We start from the raw sequence: 18,095 nt of genomic DNA on the forward strand, positions 1-18,095 counted from the left end.
CATCCCTAGTGGCATTTGATGAGGAATTTGGCAAAACACCCTGAGCCTCTGTGGTTCAACCATTCAGTTGCCAGAGGGACAGGATTTAAAAGCTAGCAGTTCCTAATTGACTCCATGGGTCAGTGAGATCAAAGCTCTCCTGACATTTCTCTCTGGGTGATCAACAGCCATTTAATTCAGTGGTATGTGCTGTAGCCAACATGACCTTCAAGGAAACCCGGGGTTTGTTTCTGTGGTTAAAAGAGGACATTTCTAGACAGGGCTTCTGCTTTGCTTCAGAAGCTGCATGCACTTTCAATGTTGCCTGCATCAAGTACCTCTACAAAAATGCATCTTGATGTTTTGTAGAGTGATGGGCTGAGTGAATATACAGTTATCATTATCTTATTATCACTTATGCTCATTGCTGAGAGCAGGACTTGGTGATCATTTGATTCCTGTTGTTACCTCACAAGCAGCAACATTTGCACTGGCCCTTCACTCACCCTTCCCTGCTCAGTCCAGCTTCTTGTCTAAACCTCCTCCAAAGTGTCTTTGTGTCTCAGCGGATCCTCATTCACATTTGTGTGCTCTCTCATTGCCTCAGCCCCAGGTGCTGAGTGAGAAGCAGGGAGAAGGAAAAAGCAGTGATTACTCCTGCTGATTGTAGTAGGAGTTTGCCCAAAAAAGGCAGAACAAATATTTCTGCTGATAAATTGGTTTTACAGACTCATCTTTACATTTCTGTATTAAGAACTAAACATTTGAGTCCAGTGTTCAAAGAATTTCTCCCTCCCTCTATTATAATTACTGTTTTATCATCCCCCAAATTGGTGAATAACTGGAGAAAAGACACCTAATCCAGCATTGGACCTCTTCTCTCAAGAGCTTTCCAGACCATCCAGCTTAAGGTGGAACACCCTTTATTTTGGATTTAATACAGCTTTGTGTCAGCTCCAGACAGAACCTTAGGCTTTGTCTTTGCAATGAGATAACTGCTGATTATTGAGTGTTTGATGCAGGAACATGAACAAAGGAAAGAACATGGTATTTTATTTTCAAGGGCAGATAGGGAAGGAATAGGAGAGCAGGACAGATATCAGCTTGGCAGTGTTCTTATGTTTATGGGTTTGGTTTTTAGTTGTTTGCTGTTGTTTTTTGGGGTTTTTTAAATCTGTGATTAGTGTTCAGAGAAGCATAGAAATCACAGTAAATAGACTTTGTGTGGGTGTTGATTTCCTGAATCAAGACTAAATGAAGGATTCATACACAGAGAGTCTCTCTTGCAGTCTGGAAGCTGTGGGGGGCTGCCCAGCATGTGTTGGGCACACAGCCCTTGGCTTGTGCTGTTTCTGTGTTGATTGTACTGCACATCAAAGTGTCTCTTGTCACCACAGATACAGTGCTTTTTGCTACCTTGTTTAAAAAAAAAACCCAACAAACCGGAACATGTTTTACTGAGCAAGAGAAATGTCATGGAAAAATTCTTTCTCTTGGTTGCAAACGATTGCTGGCAATTTTTTAAAAGTATGCAGTGCACAGCTGTGTGTCTGAATGTGACATGTAGGTGTTTGTAAGCACCTGGGAGTCACCTCAAAGTGCTGTGTTAGCCATGTTTGAGTTTCATTGCTGGGGGCAACAGCCACTTAAATTGGAATTGGTGGTTCTGAGGAGCCTGGTCCTGCTCCACAGGGCTTTTTCAAGGTGCCTGTTCCCAGCACAGCTGCTGACAGACACCGTGGGCAAAACAAGCTGGAGCCGTGCATGGGGGAAGGGGACAGTGTGCTCTGCTGTAATCAGGTGAGGCTGGCTTATCAAAGCCCTGGCAAACCTGCACTGGGGCTGGTCACAGCTTGTCTCAGGGGCATGGGGATCAGCCTTTCCCTACTGAGTTGGTCCTTCTTTCTCCTCCAGCAGAGGCAAACATTAGGCTGCATTCAAAAGCCCTGAAGATGTGTGGGAGTCTGTACGTGCTGCTGCAGGTACAGACTCCCAAATTGCAAAATTGTGCTGCTCTCTCAGAACATTTCTGCTCTCTGGTTAGACTTGTAGTATATTTAGGGCTTTGATGTGGTCTCGAGAAAGATGCTGCCCCAGCTAAATGTATGCATGCAGCAGGCCCTGCTCCAAATATGGGTCTGAGTCCACAAAGGGACTGTAGTACATCTTACATATTATCTGACTGCTGATCAGGTTCAAAATCTAGGAGCTAAAAGTACTTGCAGATCTTCATGGGGGCCACCATGGTCCTTGGAAAATTAATTTCTGCTGGACAAGTCTCAGATGTGCCTGCAGAGCTCCTGCATCCTTTGGCATGGTCTGTCTCACTGACAGTGCCCAGGAGACACGTCCTGGACAGGGTCATCAGTGTGATCCCTGTGAGTCCCACTGCCACACACTGAGAGCACCAGGCAGCACTGGATCCACCTGGACTGTTCCTCTGCAGTTCCTGCTGAGCCACCCTGCTGGGTCATGCTTGGTGTGCTTGTCTCAGTAGGCACTTATCACCAGAATTTGGGAAAAGATACATGAGGGCACACCATGGGGATCTTGAGCAGGTCATTAATGAGCAGCAGTCTACAGTGAAGTTTTGATACAGGGTTTCTAGTAATAGAGGAGTGTGCATTTATTATGGGATGTTTTCTGCTTATTTACTCTTTGTGAACTCTCTGATTGCTAATTTTAAGGCTACTGTGGACAATTAGCAATATCATCAGTGAGTAATATGAATCAAGATGGTGATGGGCCCTTGAGAGATTAATGTGGCTTGCCTTGCTGATAAAAAATTAGAAACCTCCAAGGAAGAGCTCATTGCTTGCTATGTCTTCATCTCAGACCCTTGTCCTTGGGGCTAAATTTGTTCATAAAGGCTTAAAATTTAAGATGGGATGGCTCAATTTTTAAAAACATAGGCAAATGTTTCATCCAAGCTCTGGACTAACTGGAAAAGTGTCAACATTGCAGCATATGCCAAGGGGAAGATAATTCAATGTTTCCAAAGGGCCCTTACATGGTTATTCACTAACTCATTCCCCAGCCCCCTCCTGAAGAACCATTGGCAGAAATGTACAACATAAGCTCAGAAATGTTTACATGTCGCCTTAGAAGTGCTAATTAAATGCAGATGATATGAAAGAACATTTGTTTACATATCTAAATCTCACTCTCTTTCAGGCCCTGCAATTCCTGTTGGGGTGGATGTGCAAGTTGAAAGCTTGGACAGTATTTCTGAGGTTGACATGGTACGTAATCCTCCTCTAAGCCTCAGTTAATTCTAGTCATAAAAAGACCTTCTGACTTGAAACCTGTGGGTTTGTAATCATTGGTCAGATGAAAGTAATAGCAGCATCTCCAAAATTCAAAGAGGCTGATAATCAGAACCAAAGACTTGATTAAACCAGATGATCAAAGTCTTACCTCTCTACCTCCAGATAAAGATTAAAAGCGTGAAGAGAAAAGGGACCTTGAATGGGAGAGTAATCAGTGCTGTGAAAGATCTATCACAACTGAAAATATAAACAGCTGCATATGAAGATTGGAAGCTATATGGTAAAATTCACATGAGCTGTATTTGCTGCAGGAGTTTTCTTCCTTACGGAACCATTCAATTCACATGAGTGTCATACACACTTTACTGTTTGGTTTGGGATTGTTTTATGGTGATTTTTTAAAATTTTTAATTGTAGGAAATGGAATAAAAACACTTGAAAGAGAAGTGGAAAGGGGAACATAGAGGAAAAGAGGAAGCTTCTGGGCTCCTTCCTCTTGCTGCCTTTTCCTTCCTGTTCTTGTGCACCTTTTGTGGTCTAGACAAAACATAAAGACAAAGGAAGAGCTTTAGTTTGAGTGCTTTTTAATATGGTGCAATTGCATCTTCATCCCATTTTGGAGGGGTTGGTTTAGATGACCTTTAAGGGTCCTTTCCAACCCAAACTGTTCTATGTTCTGTGATTTAAACCAGGCAGTTTGCCTGCCTGGATATTGAAAGAGGATTTGGGGTATGCATGCAGTGAGGTGTGTGGGAAGGAGCTGTCAGCAAAGGAAGTGGCTGCCAGGAGGAGAACTGGGGCTCTAATACATCAAGATAATGTCAGAGCAGCAAAGAGGCCTAATTAGTGCAAAGAAATAACTCACAGTACTTTCTGTCAGGATTCAATTAAAATCTTGCTTGTCAGAAGTCTTGGAGGTCAGTTCTCTCCCTTGGCTGTTGATAATTCCTATTTTCCCAGCTCATGACAAGTACTTTCTACAGCAGTTGCTGACATGTATTTGGGGTGGAAGAATGTTCTCCCCGTTCAGTCTGAGTTATGTTGGTGTGTTCTTCCAATAGCCTGTCCCAGCATGGGTGCCTGCAGGGAGGAGAGTGGGCAGCAAGCTCTCTGCATGGCCAGGGGAGCGGGGCTGGCTGTGCCTGCAGCAGGGTGCCCTCCTTGTCTCCTCGTTGCAGGCAGGGCAGAGCTGCAGGCAGGGCTTGTTTCAAGCTGCTCTGAAGTGGCCCTGAAAATCAGGTACCCTGGGCTGGGCAGGCCTTATCTATCACTGCTTGAGCAGGCAGCTGGTGCCCCAAAGAAGGACCAGACTGAAGCATCACCAGCCCCCACCCACTGTATCTGCAAGACTGTGCATGACAGTGAGAGCATCCAGGGGCTGTTTAAAGCATGTGGGTTTAAAACTGGTGCCTGTCTGGTTGACATGGATGGGCTGCTGCTGTGTGCAGTGGCAGGACATGCTCTTGAGGCCGCCTGGAGCTTGGAACAAACATGAAATAGGCTGCCAAAATGGAGGTACTTGTGTGTAGACTCATTTGCTATGCCTCTGGCAGGTACTATCATTCTCCCAATTTGCTGTAAAACCTTGTTTTCCAAGGGACTTTTGTATTTCTGTGTGCTGAAATAAACCCCTTTTCTTGCCTGTAAATAATGTGTGTGCTGGTTAGAAAGGAACAAGTGGTCAGCACACTGCCTCTTTTGAATCATGCCATGAAAAAGCCTCTGTAAGTTGGATTTTATGTTTAGAAGCTGCCACTTTGTGTTGGCAGCACTTGGTGCACCATTGTGGCCATTGGAGAGAGAGGAGAGTTGGCCATTGCAGAGGCCACTGTGTTGGCTGTCTGGAGAGAGAAAGGGGCTGAAGGTGTAAGATGAGAAGCTCCAGTCTGGTAGGACAGGGAGAGGGGTGGCCTGGAAAGCAGTGAGTTCCCTCCTGGGCTGTGCCTTCAGACAGTCTCTTCCCCCTCCTCTACAGTGGCTGTGAGCAATGCTGAGGGTGCCTGGCTGGTGGTCCCTGTTCCCCTATGCTCTCATGATGGAGCTGCCCAGAGGCATTCTGCAGCCACAGCCTCAGGCTGCCTGGCTGTCCTGGTTTTGTCTGGGATAGAGCTAATTTTCTTCCTAGTAGCTGGTTCAGTGCTGTGTTTTGGATTTAGTATGAGAACAATGTAGGTATCACACTGATGTTTTAGTTGTGCCTCAGCAGTGCTTACCCTGAGTCAAGGACTTCTCAGTGTCTTGTGCTCTGCCAGTGAGGAGGGGCACAAGAAGCCAGGAGGGAGCATGGCCAGGACAGCTGGCCTGAACTGGCCAAAGGGATGTTCCACACCACAGAACGTCATGTCCAGTGTATAAACTGGGGGGAGTTGGCTGGGAGGGGCCAATTGCTGCTGGAGGACGTGCTGGGCATCTGTCAGCAGCTGTATTGTGCATCACTCGTTTTTCTGGAGTTTTGCCCGTCTATCTCTTTTCATCTTCCTTTTCATTACTCTTCTTATTACTATTTATTTCAATTGTTAAACTGTTTTTATCTCAACCCAACTTCTTTTAAGTCTACTCCCCATCAGATTGGCTGGAGGTGGTGGGAGAGAGGAGTGAGCAAATGTCTGTGCTGTACTGAGCTGCTGGCTGGAGTTAAACCATGAGAATGGTCCTCCTATCCTGGAGCCCCATGTCCCTCTATCTCACGGCCAGGAAACCTGCAACCATGAATAGCCAGGCTCTTCTTTACTCCTTTTTTGACTTCTACCATAACTTGCACTGTCTCCTAAGAAAGCAGCAATTGTGCCTTTTCCTTGGTTCCCTTTTCCCCAGCTCTAGTCAAACTGATGATGTCAACCCCTGAGGCTGACTCTTCTAGCTGGGCCATAACCTAAGCTCTGCCAGTGGCAGTAGGTGCTGGAAGTGTTTCTTTGGGACTGTGGATGTAAGGGGAAGGTGGCCAGTGTCCAGTAGGGAACAGGAGCTGGCAGCATCCCTGGGATGAGCAGTGAGGGAGCCTGGGACCAGTCTGATAAGGTGGGGACCTGCAGGTGGGTGAGCAGAAGTGTCCCCTGGACATTCTCTGCCGTGGTCAGAGAGGTCTGGCCAGCTCTGTACTGTGCCAGGCAGCAAGGTGAGGGTTGGCGCTTGAGCCTTCCCTGACAAATGAAAAACCTACTGGCAACGCACGGCTGTTGTGAGGCAGCCCTTTGAAGCAGAGAATCAGTGTAACTGATTGTCCCTGTCACCAAACTGTGGTTTGAGAAAGTGGTGCCACATGGCTAGGGAGAAACCCTGGCCTGTGTTGCTGCCTGCTCAGACTTAGCAACTGCAGCTCCCATAATCACTTGCTTAATTGGGAGTATAAAGAAAATAAGTGTATTTGATCTCTCAGCATGGGAGTAGATTCAGCTCTAAAATCAGCAACTGTCGGGCTGGGATCAACAAACAGATGTTTTCCTTTATGTCACTGAAGCTCCTGTACCATCAACAAACCTAAAAGGGAACTGTATTTACACACTTACATGGTAGGAAACACAGTTCCCTCACTTGGCTGCTGTTTGCAACAGTTTAGTCCTTTTGGGGATAAATTGCTTAGTGTTTAGCCTGACCATTAAGCTAACTTTCAGTTTTTCCTCTTGATCATCCTGTTGCTACCATAATCCTGTAAGATAATTTTGCCAGAATTGAAGAATCATTTCTGTAGGGCGTTGCTTCTCTTTGGGCATATTTATATCCTGTTTGGGACCGAACATTACTGGGTACTGTAAGAAATTCATTAGTTGGCTATGCTTTGTTTTGGCTGAAATTCTTTTGTCAGGAAAACCTGCTGACAGAGAGCATTGACCTAGGAAAGAATCAGGAGTTGAGAGTGGAGAGATCTCATCTATCTGGTGGGAGTGACTTTTCCTTCTGGCGTGTCCTTGTTGTAGAGTGCAGCACTAACAGTCAGACCTCTCTTCCTTTTCTGGTTCTCTTCCCTTTTTTGAAGGATTTCACCATGACCCTGTACTTAAGGCACTACTGGAAGGATGAGCGTCTCTCGTTTCCCAGCACCAACAACAAGAGCATGACCTTTGATGGCAGGCTGGTGAAGAAGATCTGGGTCCCTGATGTCTTCTTCGTGCATTCTAAGAGGTCCTTCATTCATGACACCACCACGGACAACATCATGCTGCGAGTGTTCCCCGATGGGCACGTCCTCTACAGCATGAGGTAATGGAGCAGCCCTGCCTCCCCTGAGCATCCCCTGGGGTTTGGCTGCCAGTTTTGCTCTAGGCTTGACTTTGGTGATCACCAGGATTGCTACTGCCAATCCTACTCTCCTGCTGCTGATGCAGAGCCCTGTTTCCAGAATGTCCAGTATAAAATGCTTTGCAGGAAACTCTGAGAATCCATGCTGTGGGCAGTAACAGGATAATCTCCTGAGGGAAGCATGCCCCCAACTCTTTACAGTCAGTGAAGGGCTTAGTCAAGCAGGAATGTTCATCCCAGGGTCAGTGTGTGATTAAACTGGAAGCTGCTGATATACCAGATGGTGACCTCTATAATTATCCTATTTTTCCTTCCTTTTTGTTTAGAATTTTTTTCAGTTGTGGTGCTTTCCTGTTGATGTAAATGTTTAAGTTTATTGAAGCTGAAATGGCAGTATTAAAGACATCCTGGTTTTCTAGAAGATTTGTTGGCTGGAAGAATCCTGAGGGATGCCTGTCATGACCTGCAGGGTTATCCATCCTGCGGGTATACACGGATCGTGACTGTGGGTTTGCTGGATTCTGTAATACACAAGGATATGGAGGCTTAATCCTCTAAACTTCTCTACCTTTTTGCAGATTATTAAAAATAGCACAAAAATCACCACTAGCAAGCAAACTACCACAAAATCACCACTGGCAACTATACCCGTGATTAATAAAGTGACTGTATATCCATATCACTCTATTGCAAATTACGATCAGCAATCAATAATTTAGCATCTATCAATCATGTGGCAACAGCCAATAACCAATCAGGGTATTTATACTGGTGAAGCAACTCATCCACAATACAGGTACACTTAGGACAGGCTTGTGTGGGTGCACAGTACTGGTATCAAGCAATGCCACCATCAAGTGATCCAAATCATCCAACAGATGGAAGGACAAACTGAAACAGCCTCCAAAGTGGAATCAGACTGAGACAGCAGTGTCTCATTTCAGAGATGCTCTGAGTCACAGGGTGTGGAGTCAGCCAAGAGTCCTTGGTGGGTGTCCAAGAGCTGGTAGAAAGTTCATGCACCAAATTCAGCCTTCTAAGGAGCAGAAAAGTATGGGCAGCATGGAAAGGTCTCAGAGGAAGGCTTCATCTTGGGTAAAAATTATGGCCTCCTTATATCCAGAGAGATAAGAGGGTGTAGGATGCCACCACTTTGAATTGGCAATAGATGCTAGTAGTTTTTATTTTTCACCTGTAACAGCTAATAGATAATGATGTTTTCTGTTCTCTCAGACCCTTTTTTATTTTCAAGATAATTTCCTACATTTTCTTACAATAAAATGCCTATTAAAGCACTTTTTTTTTGGCAGTTATTGATGGTGTTTCAGGATGTCTCCAGTTTCTAGGTACCCTATCTGCATGTCAAAGAGGCCAGCTGTGCTTCTCAAGGATTTGTCTTGTTCCCAGGCTGGCAAGCCTTTCTCTGTCCATATTTTTCATCAGACAGTTTTTTGCTCAGTAGTTTCCCCTTCTAACCAGCCCACCTTTATGGCTGCTTAGATCAGCATCCCAGCAGATTTAATTTCCTTCAGAAGAATGAAAAAAGAAGCGGAGAAAAACACACTGCCAGAGGAGAAAAGCTCAAGAGCCCCAAAAAATTGATATTTCCCCAGGACAGAAAACATGCTCTGAGTGTACAGTGACCTTTGAATATTTTGTAGCAAAGGATTTCTGTTCTAGGATCTTTCTGGAGCTTATTCATTTCAGCTATGGTAAAATGATTTGCAAAAACTTGGAAAGGTTTTCTATTAAGTTTGCTTTTGTGATCAGTTGAGGAGGTGATGTGGCTATCTAATGTTACCCACAAGAGAGAAGCCTGTGAGTTAACCACAGCCGGTTGCACAATTGTTAAATTGACAATTTGATATGTAAAATCCAGGGAGAAACAAAATCTCCATGGCATTTGGGCCTGGTGGTGTTTAGAACACTCAGAACAATATCCAGCTGAAAAAGCATGGGTGTCCAGTAGTGCTGGGAATACCTCCTGTATCTTGAGATGTCTTCATGGGATTGGCAGTGGACTTGGGAGCATTTCATTCCTGTTTTGGGCCTTGGGCCTTCAAAGCCACCTGGACACTGCCCTCTAATTGAGGAATATCATATTGATAAGCCGAGTTTCTGTTCTGCCCCTGACTAACAAACTGTTATTGACCACAGGTTGTGCCACAGTTCAGGTGACACCGGAGAAAGAAAATAACACACTTTAATGAGACTGAGTTATACAATGCTTAAATGCTACACACAGTTAGGGAGGCCATTGTTGCAGGATACCTTCTGGAGCATATTCCCAAAAACATTCTTTAAATTTTGCTCAAATGGCAAAATTTTACTCTAGTTTATAGTCAAAATGAACAGCATGTGCCTTTCAGGGATGATGAGTGCGTAGGTCAGGGTAGGATTAGGATCACAATCCCTGGAACAGAGGAGAAGTCCTTTATCAACATCTGCAATGCATCTAAAAAATGGTCACAACCAACGTAAGTCAGCCTCTGAAACGATGAGTCACAGCTGATTTGCCCCTCCTAAATCGGGAGCTCCACTGCAAATCCATCTGCAAGAGAAAGTTCACTGACCCACTGGAAAATTTCTTATGTAACATTGTGCACAACTGGACCAGTTTAAAAACTGGAGCTGTGATTGCTGCAGCTTTTTAGCTAAGACAAAAACTTAACAGAAGCAAATCTCACTTGCTGAAAACCAGCTGCACCCATTTTACAACCCCTGCCCCAGAAATACACTCCTCTGATTAAAAGGGTTTATTGGGAGCTGTAAGAAACTGCTTTTGCCTTAATAATATGTGTACTGAAGGAATTTTGTGGCTTACAATAAGGATGGTCATATTCCTCAGGCTTGGGTCATTCTGGGAGTGACTATGGAGGGAACTGAGCAATAAGGAAAATGTGGAAACCTTAATTAAACTGCACATAAGGGAATATTCAAATGTAAATGGTGAAGTTACTTTACATTGTAGTCTTGTAGGCAAATAGTTGGATATAAAACACAGTGGAAATACCTTTACTGACATTAGTATAACAGTAACATCCAAGATAGTGCTTTAGTTCCTTGATATTGAAATTACATTTTTGGAGTTTCAGTGTATAATCCATCTAGCTTGAACATGGAGAGTTGGTAGGCATTTTCCTGTGGATTTTTTTGCAAACATCATGCAATATTTCTGGCTTAAAAGCTGCAGAATAATTATCTGTGATAACATTCTCTCTTGATTGCTCCTCATAGAAACCAGCTTTTCTAATTTTTGATTTCTAGGGTCACAGTGACAGCAATGTGCAACATGGACTTCAGCCACTTCCCCCTGGACTCTCAGACATGTTCTCTGGAGCTGGAAAGCTGTACGTTGTATCTGTGTTTCTAGCTAGATGTTCTCCATGGCTGGCTGCACAAACATTTCACTGGACACATTTCAGAATACTGTCTATTCTAGAGCCTGAAAAAATAGTTCATCAGAATTACTAGGAGTCCTGTCGACTCAGCAGTATTGACACTAGCAGTATCTAGTCCTTGTGCTGCAAGACCAGAATTTGCAAGGAAAACATCCTATGACATAATCCTGATCCTGCAAACACTGTGATCTGGGCTCAGCTTTGGTGGAGAAAGTAATGTGAACAGTAGGATTTTTTGGTAGACTTTCTCCAGTGTATAGCAAGACTAATATCTATTTTGAGGTCCTCCCATCTATTTAACTGAATGTTTCTCTGCAAAAAGCAGAATCAGAATCAGAGGATAATTTTCACTGACCTTGAGGTCAGCTGCTCCAATACTCTGCTGAGAGCAGGGAGTTCTTCATGATGAGTTGCTTGGGTCTGTGTCCATTTCGACAAAGAATTATCTTTTGAGCAAGATAATTCAGGCTCCACAACTTTTCTCTGCAACATGCTCAAATATTTGGCAGCCTTGATCCTGAAAATGTTTCCTTTTATCTGCTTGGGAACAATCCTTTGCTGGACTTGCAGCCTTTGCCTCTTGTCTTTTTGTTCTCTGTTTGTCAAAGCATCTGGGAAAAGGCTGCTGCCACCTTCTCCATGAGGGTCAGCAGTGCAGCAGCTGGACCCCACCACAGACTGCTCTTCTCCCAGCTGAACAAGCCCTGTACCCCCAGCCTCTTGTCCCCAAGCCATGTGCTCCTGTCCCTGATGACCTTGATAACCCTTTTCTCATTTCCCATTCCTGTTACTTAGTGAACAAGTTCTCTATGTTTTTCATTTATAATTTTAACATATTTCTGGGCTTTTGCTTCTCACTTGTCCCTTTTGCTTTTATCATTCTAAGATAGTTTGGAGTGTCCGTGCTTCCTCCTTCCTCTAAATTAAGGTGTTTTACCCATGATTATTTCCTGAGCTATTATCTATTTTTAGTCTGTGATGTTCAGAAGAGTACCATTCTAACTGTCATTTCAATGTGAAGTAAAACGAGGATTTGTTTTCTTGAATCTTGAATCCACATTTTTGTTGTTGTCACAGTATATTATATGACAAGATCTTTTGAACTCCTTTGTTGTTGGCAAACTTACTTGTGGCATTAGTTCATGCCAAAGACTGGATGTATTAACTTTTATTGAACCTCTAAGCTAAAGTCACATCACATTGTATTTCTTCTTTCCCTAAGATGCTTACACTGATGAAGATCTGATGCTGTATTGGAAAAACGGGAATGAATCTCTGAAAACTGATGAAAAAATTTCTTTGTCTCAGTTTTTGATACAGAAATTCCACACCACTTCAAGACTGGCTTTCTACAGTAGCACAGGTATGTACTTTTTCTAATGTCATACTATTGCTAAACCTATGTATCAACTGCTTTGAGGGGGCTCTTGGGATTATGTCACTGAAGTGTAGTCTCCACAGCCTGTTTGAAAACTCAGTTTCTTGTTTTACTAGTCTTAGAAATAAAAGAACCAAAGACAGATCTTGTCTCCCTGTACCTGCTGTCCAAGCTGTTCTCACTGATCCTGGCTTTCCTCCTCTCTCAAAGGGTGGTACAATCGCCTCTATATAAACTTCACGTTACGCCGACACATCTTCTTCTTCCTGCTCCAAACCTACTTCCCTGCCACTCTCATGGTCATGTTGTCCTGGGTGTCCTTCTGGATCGACCGACGAGCAGTTCCTGCCAGAGTCTCTTTGGGTGAGAGCAACTGCAACAAGCCATGGCTTGTGAAAATCTTTGAATGTGAAGGTTTTGGCAGGAAAGGGAACTGTTCATTTTGATGGTTGAAGATATTGTGCAAGCAAATGGTGGTTTTATCTGATGGTTAATATAATGTATAACTTGCACTTTGTCTTAAGTCCTTCATTGTTTAGCAGTCTTCCTCACTTATATGTAGCTCAAGACAGAAAATCATGTGGTCTTAAAAATGAATCTGTAACACAGAATGGCACAGCTAGGAAACAGGAGTCCTTGTCACCATTGGTCTTAGCAGACCTGACCTTAGGATTAGGTGTGTAAAAATATGTTTTAACAGCATCGTGTTTAAACCCTGGAGTTTTAGGAGGGAGTTAAATGCTGTTTGTTAAATGCAAAATGTTGACTGCTCCTCAAAACTCAACCCATCATGAGCACAAAACTGTAGGCAGGGGAACAATTCTGCATTAACATTACACACATGGCAAAGATGTTCATACTGAACATCTTTCAGAGCATCGTGTAGGCCATCATTTCTGTTTTTCTTGACACAAAACCCCCTATGGACTGTATCAGTCAATAACACTTCTTTCTCTTGGTTCTTTCCAGGGATAACCACTGTGCTGACCATGTCCACGATCATCACTGGGGTGAATGCCTCCATGCCTCGTGTTTCCTACATCAAAGCAGTGGACATTTACCTGTGGGTCAGTTTTGTGTTTGTCTTCCTCTCGGTGTTGGAATACGCGGCTGTGAATTACCTGACAACGGTGCAAGAGCGGAAGGAGAGGAAACTGCGGGAGAGGGTGAGAAACACTTTTGCCATGCACTTATTCCCCTTTTTTTTCCCTTACAGCTGATCTGGTCTTTATATTGACTGTCTGTTAATGGGAAAACATTGACAACCATGTGTGTAATTGGGTCTGTTTAGACCGCTCTACCTCAGGCTGAATTGCTAATACAGAAAACCAGGATTTGATCTTATGGATCTTCATAGAAACATCAGAGAAGAGAGTGTGATCTGAGTGTGAAAGAGTGCATCCTGGAAACGTGAGGGGATGGCAAGAGGGGAAAGTATAAAACCTGATACTTTGCTGCAGCTGCCACGATTCTTGTTTAGTAAGCTAGAGGTGCTATTTGGTGCAAATTAGTTTCCTCCCTCTGGAAACTGGAATTAGTGGATGTAATAATGGAGGTGTTCCCCATCACCAAGCACAAACAACAATCAGCCAAGTTTATGCTTGTACTTCTTAATGTGCTATAAAAGGTCTTATCCTGCATCCCTGGAGTGTTTCGAGACCTGATGCATCCTGACCATCTTGGTCCTGTTACGAGCAGGACATAGGATTAGAGATGCCCTGAAGTCCTTTCCAGCCTGAGGTATCTTACAGACCTCTAGGCCCTTCTTTGTGATTAAACAAAACACCATTGCCTTTTGAACACCAAGGCTTAGAACCAAATTTTTTTCAGTCCCCATACACCCAGGATATCACCATGTTTTACAGTTTCTTTCTTCCCAGTAGGAACTCACATTAGCCTACTGGTAATCTACTGTATTTGACTCCTGGAGAAATTTGTATAAGCTTGTTGGAAATGCCAATGCAGACATCATCTTTCATACAATTTAAGCATGCTATTATTTCCCTCTATGAATTACTCTTTTGATTTTGCATGTCCTTATCTTTCCCTTCCTTTTCTCCCTATGACTTCCTTGAAGAACAGCACAAATCCCCTAACAGCCCAGCACCTCTCTCAGTTGGCATACTGTAAAAAAAAAATATAATTAGATACATTTAAAAAAACAACTGGATACATTTACCAGACTTCTGTGATGAAATTTTACCTCTCTTCAAGGCCTTCTCAACAGCATTATGATTCTGGAAAGCTGCTTGAACAGCTTCTGAGTATCTTAATTTATCTATGCCACTCCAGCCCCCACCTGGGGCCCAGCAGTTCTCTGCACTACAAGGTTGAGATGCTCTGGGCAAGCACAGTGACTCCAGTGTGTCTGACTTGCTGCATGTGAGCGGTGGTCTGTGGCATTTTAGCCATTTCTGCTCAGGCATCCCATGTCCAAAGAATATGGTGTCTTGTAAGATCATGGGAAGTAACAAGAAATATTCTTGCTAAGTTTGACTTGCCTAGAACAAACCTGTATTTTTTTTTTTTAAGATGAAAACTCTTCTCCTTTATTTTTAACTGTACTGATGTACTTTATTTTGAACTGAGGGATGAACTGAAATTAAGAGGGTTTGTTAATTTTCTGCTAAGTTTTCTGGAATTTTTTTTTGTCACATCCAGTGATGGTGTAGCTTGTTATTTATATCATAAATCTGCCCTTTACTGAGTCTTGTACATTGAATGCTATATTCAGCAATTGCCTTTTTACTACAAAAGGGAAAATATTGTACCCAGTCTTCAATGTGTGACAATATTATTCCTCAGTAGGGGAAATGGGAACAGAGATAATAAATAGCTTTTTTTGAGGAAGAAGCTCTTGAAGAAGCAAAAGAGGCATTTCTCACAGTAGATGCAGATCTTATCAGCCAGAGCTGCTCCCCAATGAAAGACCCCAAAAGTTCTAGTATGAACATGTAAGCTGCCCAGAAGAGAGCTCTATGTTACGTCTACATTAAGAAATTAAATGTGCCAGGGACAAAGACATGCAGTATCTAAAACTAAACCATCTCTCCCTGAAGATCACAGGAGCTGCTGTGAAATGCCCTTGGCAAAAGGTCTGTGGCCCCATGCTTATTCCCAGCCCATACCTGGGAACTTTTCAGTGCTTGCTGGGCTGAGAGAGGCCAGAGACCTTTCTGACACTTTAATAGTACTGTCAGCTGCATTCCCATGTCCAAAGGGGTTCTTTGACAGTCTTTGAATTATTATTGTAGACATAGGCTAAAAGTCCTGCAGGGTGAAATTAGGTAGGACACCCCTGCATGTACATGCCTGTGTGAGGATGAGTGTAATTTTAGGTTCTGTGGAGGTGGGTTTCTAGCACGGCAGGCTCTCCTGAAGCCATGGGAACTCTAATTTGACCTGGGGGCTGACAGTAAATCTGCAGAATTGCTTTCTCTGCTGAGTCCTGCAGCAATTAGCTTGTTATTGTAACTGCTGTCCCTCACACGCAGCCACCATCTCCTGGACTTTCAGTTCATGATAAAGAGCATGATGTGAAATTCTCCTCTGTGGCTTTTTTCATGGTCTGGTTTGATTCTGGCATTGTTAGTTTCTTTTCAGTAGTGGTACAGTGCTGTGTTTTGAATTTAGTGTGAGAATAATGTTGTAACACACTGATGTTGTTGCTAAATTGTTTTCATCCTGAGTCAAAGACGTTTTTGTGTCTCATGCTCTGCCAGTGAGGAGGTAAACTAAAAATGTTGGGAGGGAACATGACCAGGACAAGTGACCCAAATGAGCCAAAGCAATATTCCACACCATAGAACACATTTCAGTTATTAAACTATTCTTATCTCAATCTACAAGTTTTATATTTGATTCTTCTCCACAACCCTCTGGAGTTCAGGGGGAGTGTGGGTTGAGTGAGCGACTGCATGATGCTTATTTGTCAGCTGGGGTTAAATCACAGCAGTCCTTTTTGGGGAGCTGAACTCTGGTTTTGTTCTGTTTTGGTTTGGTTTTGTTAGTTTTGGGGTGTGGGTTTTTGAAAGTGTGCCTGCTTAGAATAAAACATGTCTTAAAACCCAGTTGATGTTCAGTTGTACACATGCAGTGATCAAAAAAAGTAAAGTAAGAAGGTTACTAACTTGTCAAGTTTTTCTGAACATAACCTGCTGATATGCTGATATGACCTTTTGGTTATGCCAAGAACACAGAAAATAATCCTTAAGTTGATTATAAGGTTTTCAATAAGCAATGTGATCTGTTGTTTAAATAATTTGAAGGAAAATCCTTGACTGCAGGGTTTTCCAATGGCATCCTGAATATTGCAAATTGATTTTATATACATTTTTACATATATATGGATTCAGATATATACATTTGTTTTAGTTGAACCTATCCTTGAAAACAAGTTCTTGGAAAACCCACACATCAAAGTTGGTGGAGTATTATTGGGTAAGGAAATTGGTCTGTGGGAAATCAGAGACAGGAACTCCTAGCAGAAAGGACATTTTGGAGTCAATTTTGTCAATGCATGCAAATACATAATCCATATTGCTGGGACAGGAAAACTGAAGGTTTTGAATGGTCGAAGACTGCATTTCCTCTTCAAAATTCTATCTGTATGCATTGGAATGTTTTAGACTTGTGGGATGCATGCTGGTGCTGCTGAAGTCAATACCAGTTTTGCTATTAGTTCCACCAGAGCTGGGATTTGACATTATGCTTTTAGCTGGTCCTCTGCTTGGTTTAAAATCAGATTTATGAAGAAAGCATGTGTATCTGTAAAACCAGAACTTGGACCTTTTCTTCCCATAACATGTACTGGATAAGCCATTTCCACAGATTAAACTGCATCTTGTCCATGAATATTTATAAACAGAAAGAATGAATAATAAGCAATCTCAAGACAGTAAGGCTGAACAACAGCTACCTAAGAAGACCTTCTGCTTAGACTATATGTCTGCTAAAGCATTTTTCTAATCTTTTCTGAAGCTGTTAGCTGTTTGTCCAAGCAGTGGAGATAAACACTGTTTCTTCCTTTTGAAAACAAGCAAAAAAAAAAAAGACCTTTCTGTTCAAAGAGAAACTTAAAATATCTCAATCAAAAATTTGACCTCAACTGTTTACAAGCTGTCTGTTAAGAGAAAGGCATAATTTTGGTTGCTTACATGTTTTTCCAATATTCAGCTATATATCTTGTTTATGTCTCTAGTTTTCCTGTTCATGTGGAATACCTCACTCGAAAACTATGATGCTGGATGGAAACTACAGTGAATCTGATGCCAACAGCCTGGCAGGGTATACAAGAAACCAGATGGTACCAGAAGAGGAAAAACCAGAAAAGATGGTTGTGCATCTAGCTATGAGCAATGAATCTAATTCATCAAGGAAGAGAGGCCTGAAGGGCCACGTGGGCTTGCGCATCATCCAGAACACCCATGCAATTGATAAATATTCAAGGTTAATATTCCCAGGCACCTATATATTTTTTAATTTGATATATTGGTCTGTATTTAGCTAAGCATGATGGCACTTCTGAATCAGAAGATGTCTACAAAACACTTTTGCTGGTACTTTTTCTTTTTTTTTTGTCTTACCTGGACACAATGCTAGCAACCTGATTCCTGTATTGCTTCTTTGAAGTGTAGATGGGAGGACAAAGCCCCCAGGAGGCAATTCCATGTGCAGGCCTCATGGAGGAACTTGCTCTGCTGGTTGGTTTCCAGCCCACCCCCTTGCCCCCGTGTGCTTTATGACACATGCCATTTCTCATACTTGAAAATACATGTCCACCATACAGCCAGAAGGTGCTGGATGCTCCTTTGGGGCTGGCCATATGGGTGG

The 18,095-nt window shown here is 42.9% G+C and overlaps 1 protein-coding gene across 1 annotated transcript in view; it reads left to right on the plus strand.

Moving 5' to 3' along the window:
• LOC128786268 (gamma-aminobutyric acid receptor subunit rho-2) overlaps positions 1-17,805 on the plus strand; it is a 30,717-nt gene extending 12,912 nt beyond the window's left edge. The window contains exons 3-9 of the mRNA XM_053939427.1: positions 3,154-3,221; positions 7,222-7,445; positions 10,752-10,834; positions 12,108-12,248; positions 12,474-12,626; positions 13,233-13,429; positions 17,464-17,805. Of these exons, the coding sequence (XP_053795402.1) occupies positions 3,154-3,221; positions 7,222-7,445; positions 10,752-10,834; positions 12,108-12,248; positions 12,474-12,626; positions 13,233-13,429; positions 17,464-17,772 (1,175 nt within the window). The 3' untranslated portion in view covers positions 17,773-17,805. The remainder of the gene's footprint in view (positions 1-3,153; positions 3,222-7,221; positions 7,446-10,751; positions 10,835-12,107; positions 12,249-12,473; positions 12,627-13,232; positions 13,430-17,463) is intronic.
• The last annotated feature ends 290 nt before the right edge of the window (positions 17,806-18,095 follow it).

Source organism: Vidua chalybeata, chromosome 3 (genome assembly GCF_026979565.1).
Source record: "Vidua chalybeata isolate OUT-0048 chromosome 3, bVidCha1 merged haplotype, whole genome shotgun sequence".
NCBI lineage: Eukaryota > Metazoa > Chordata > Aves > Passeriformes > Viduidae > Vidua > Vidua chalybeata.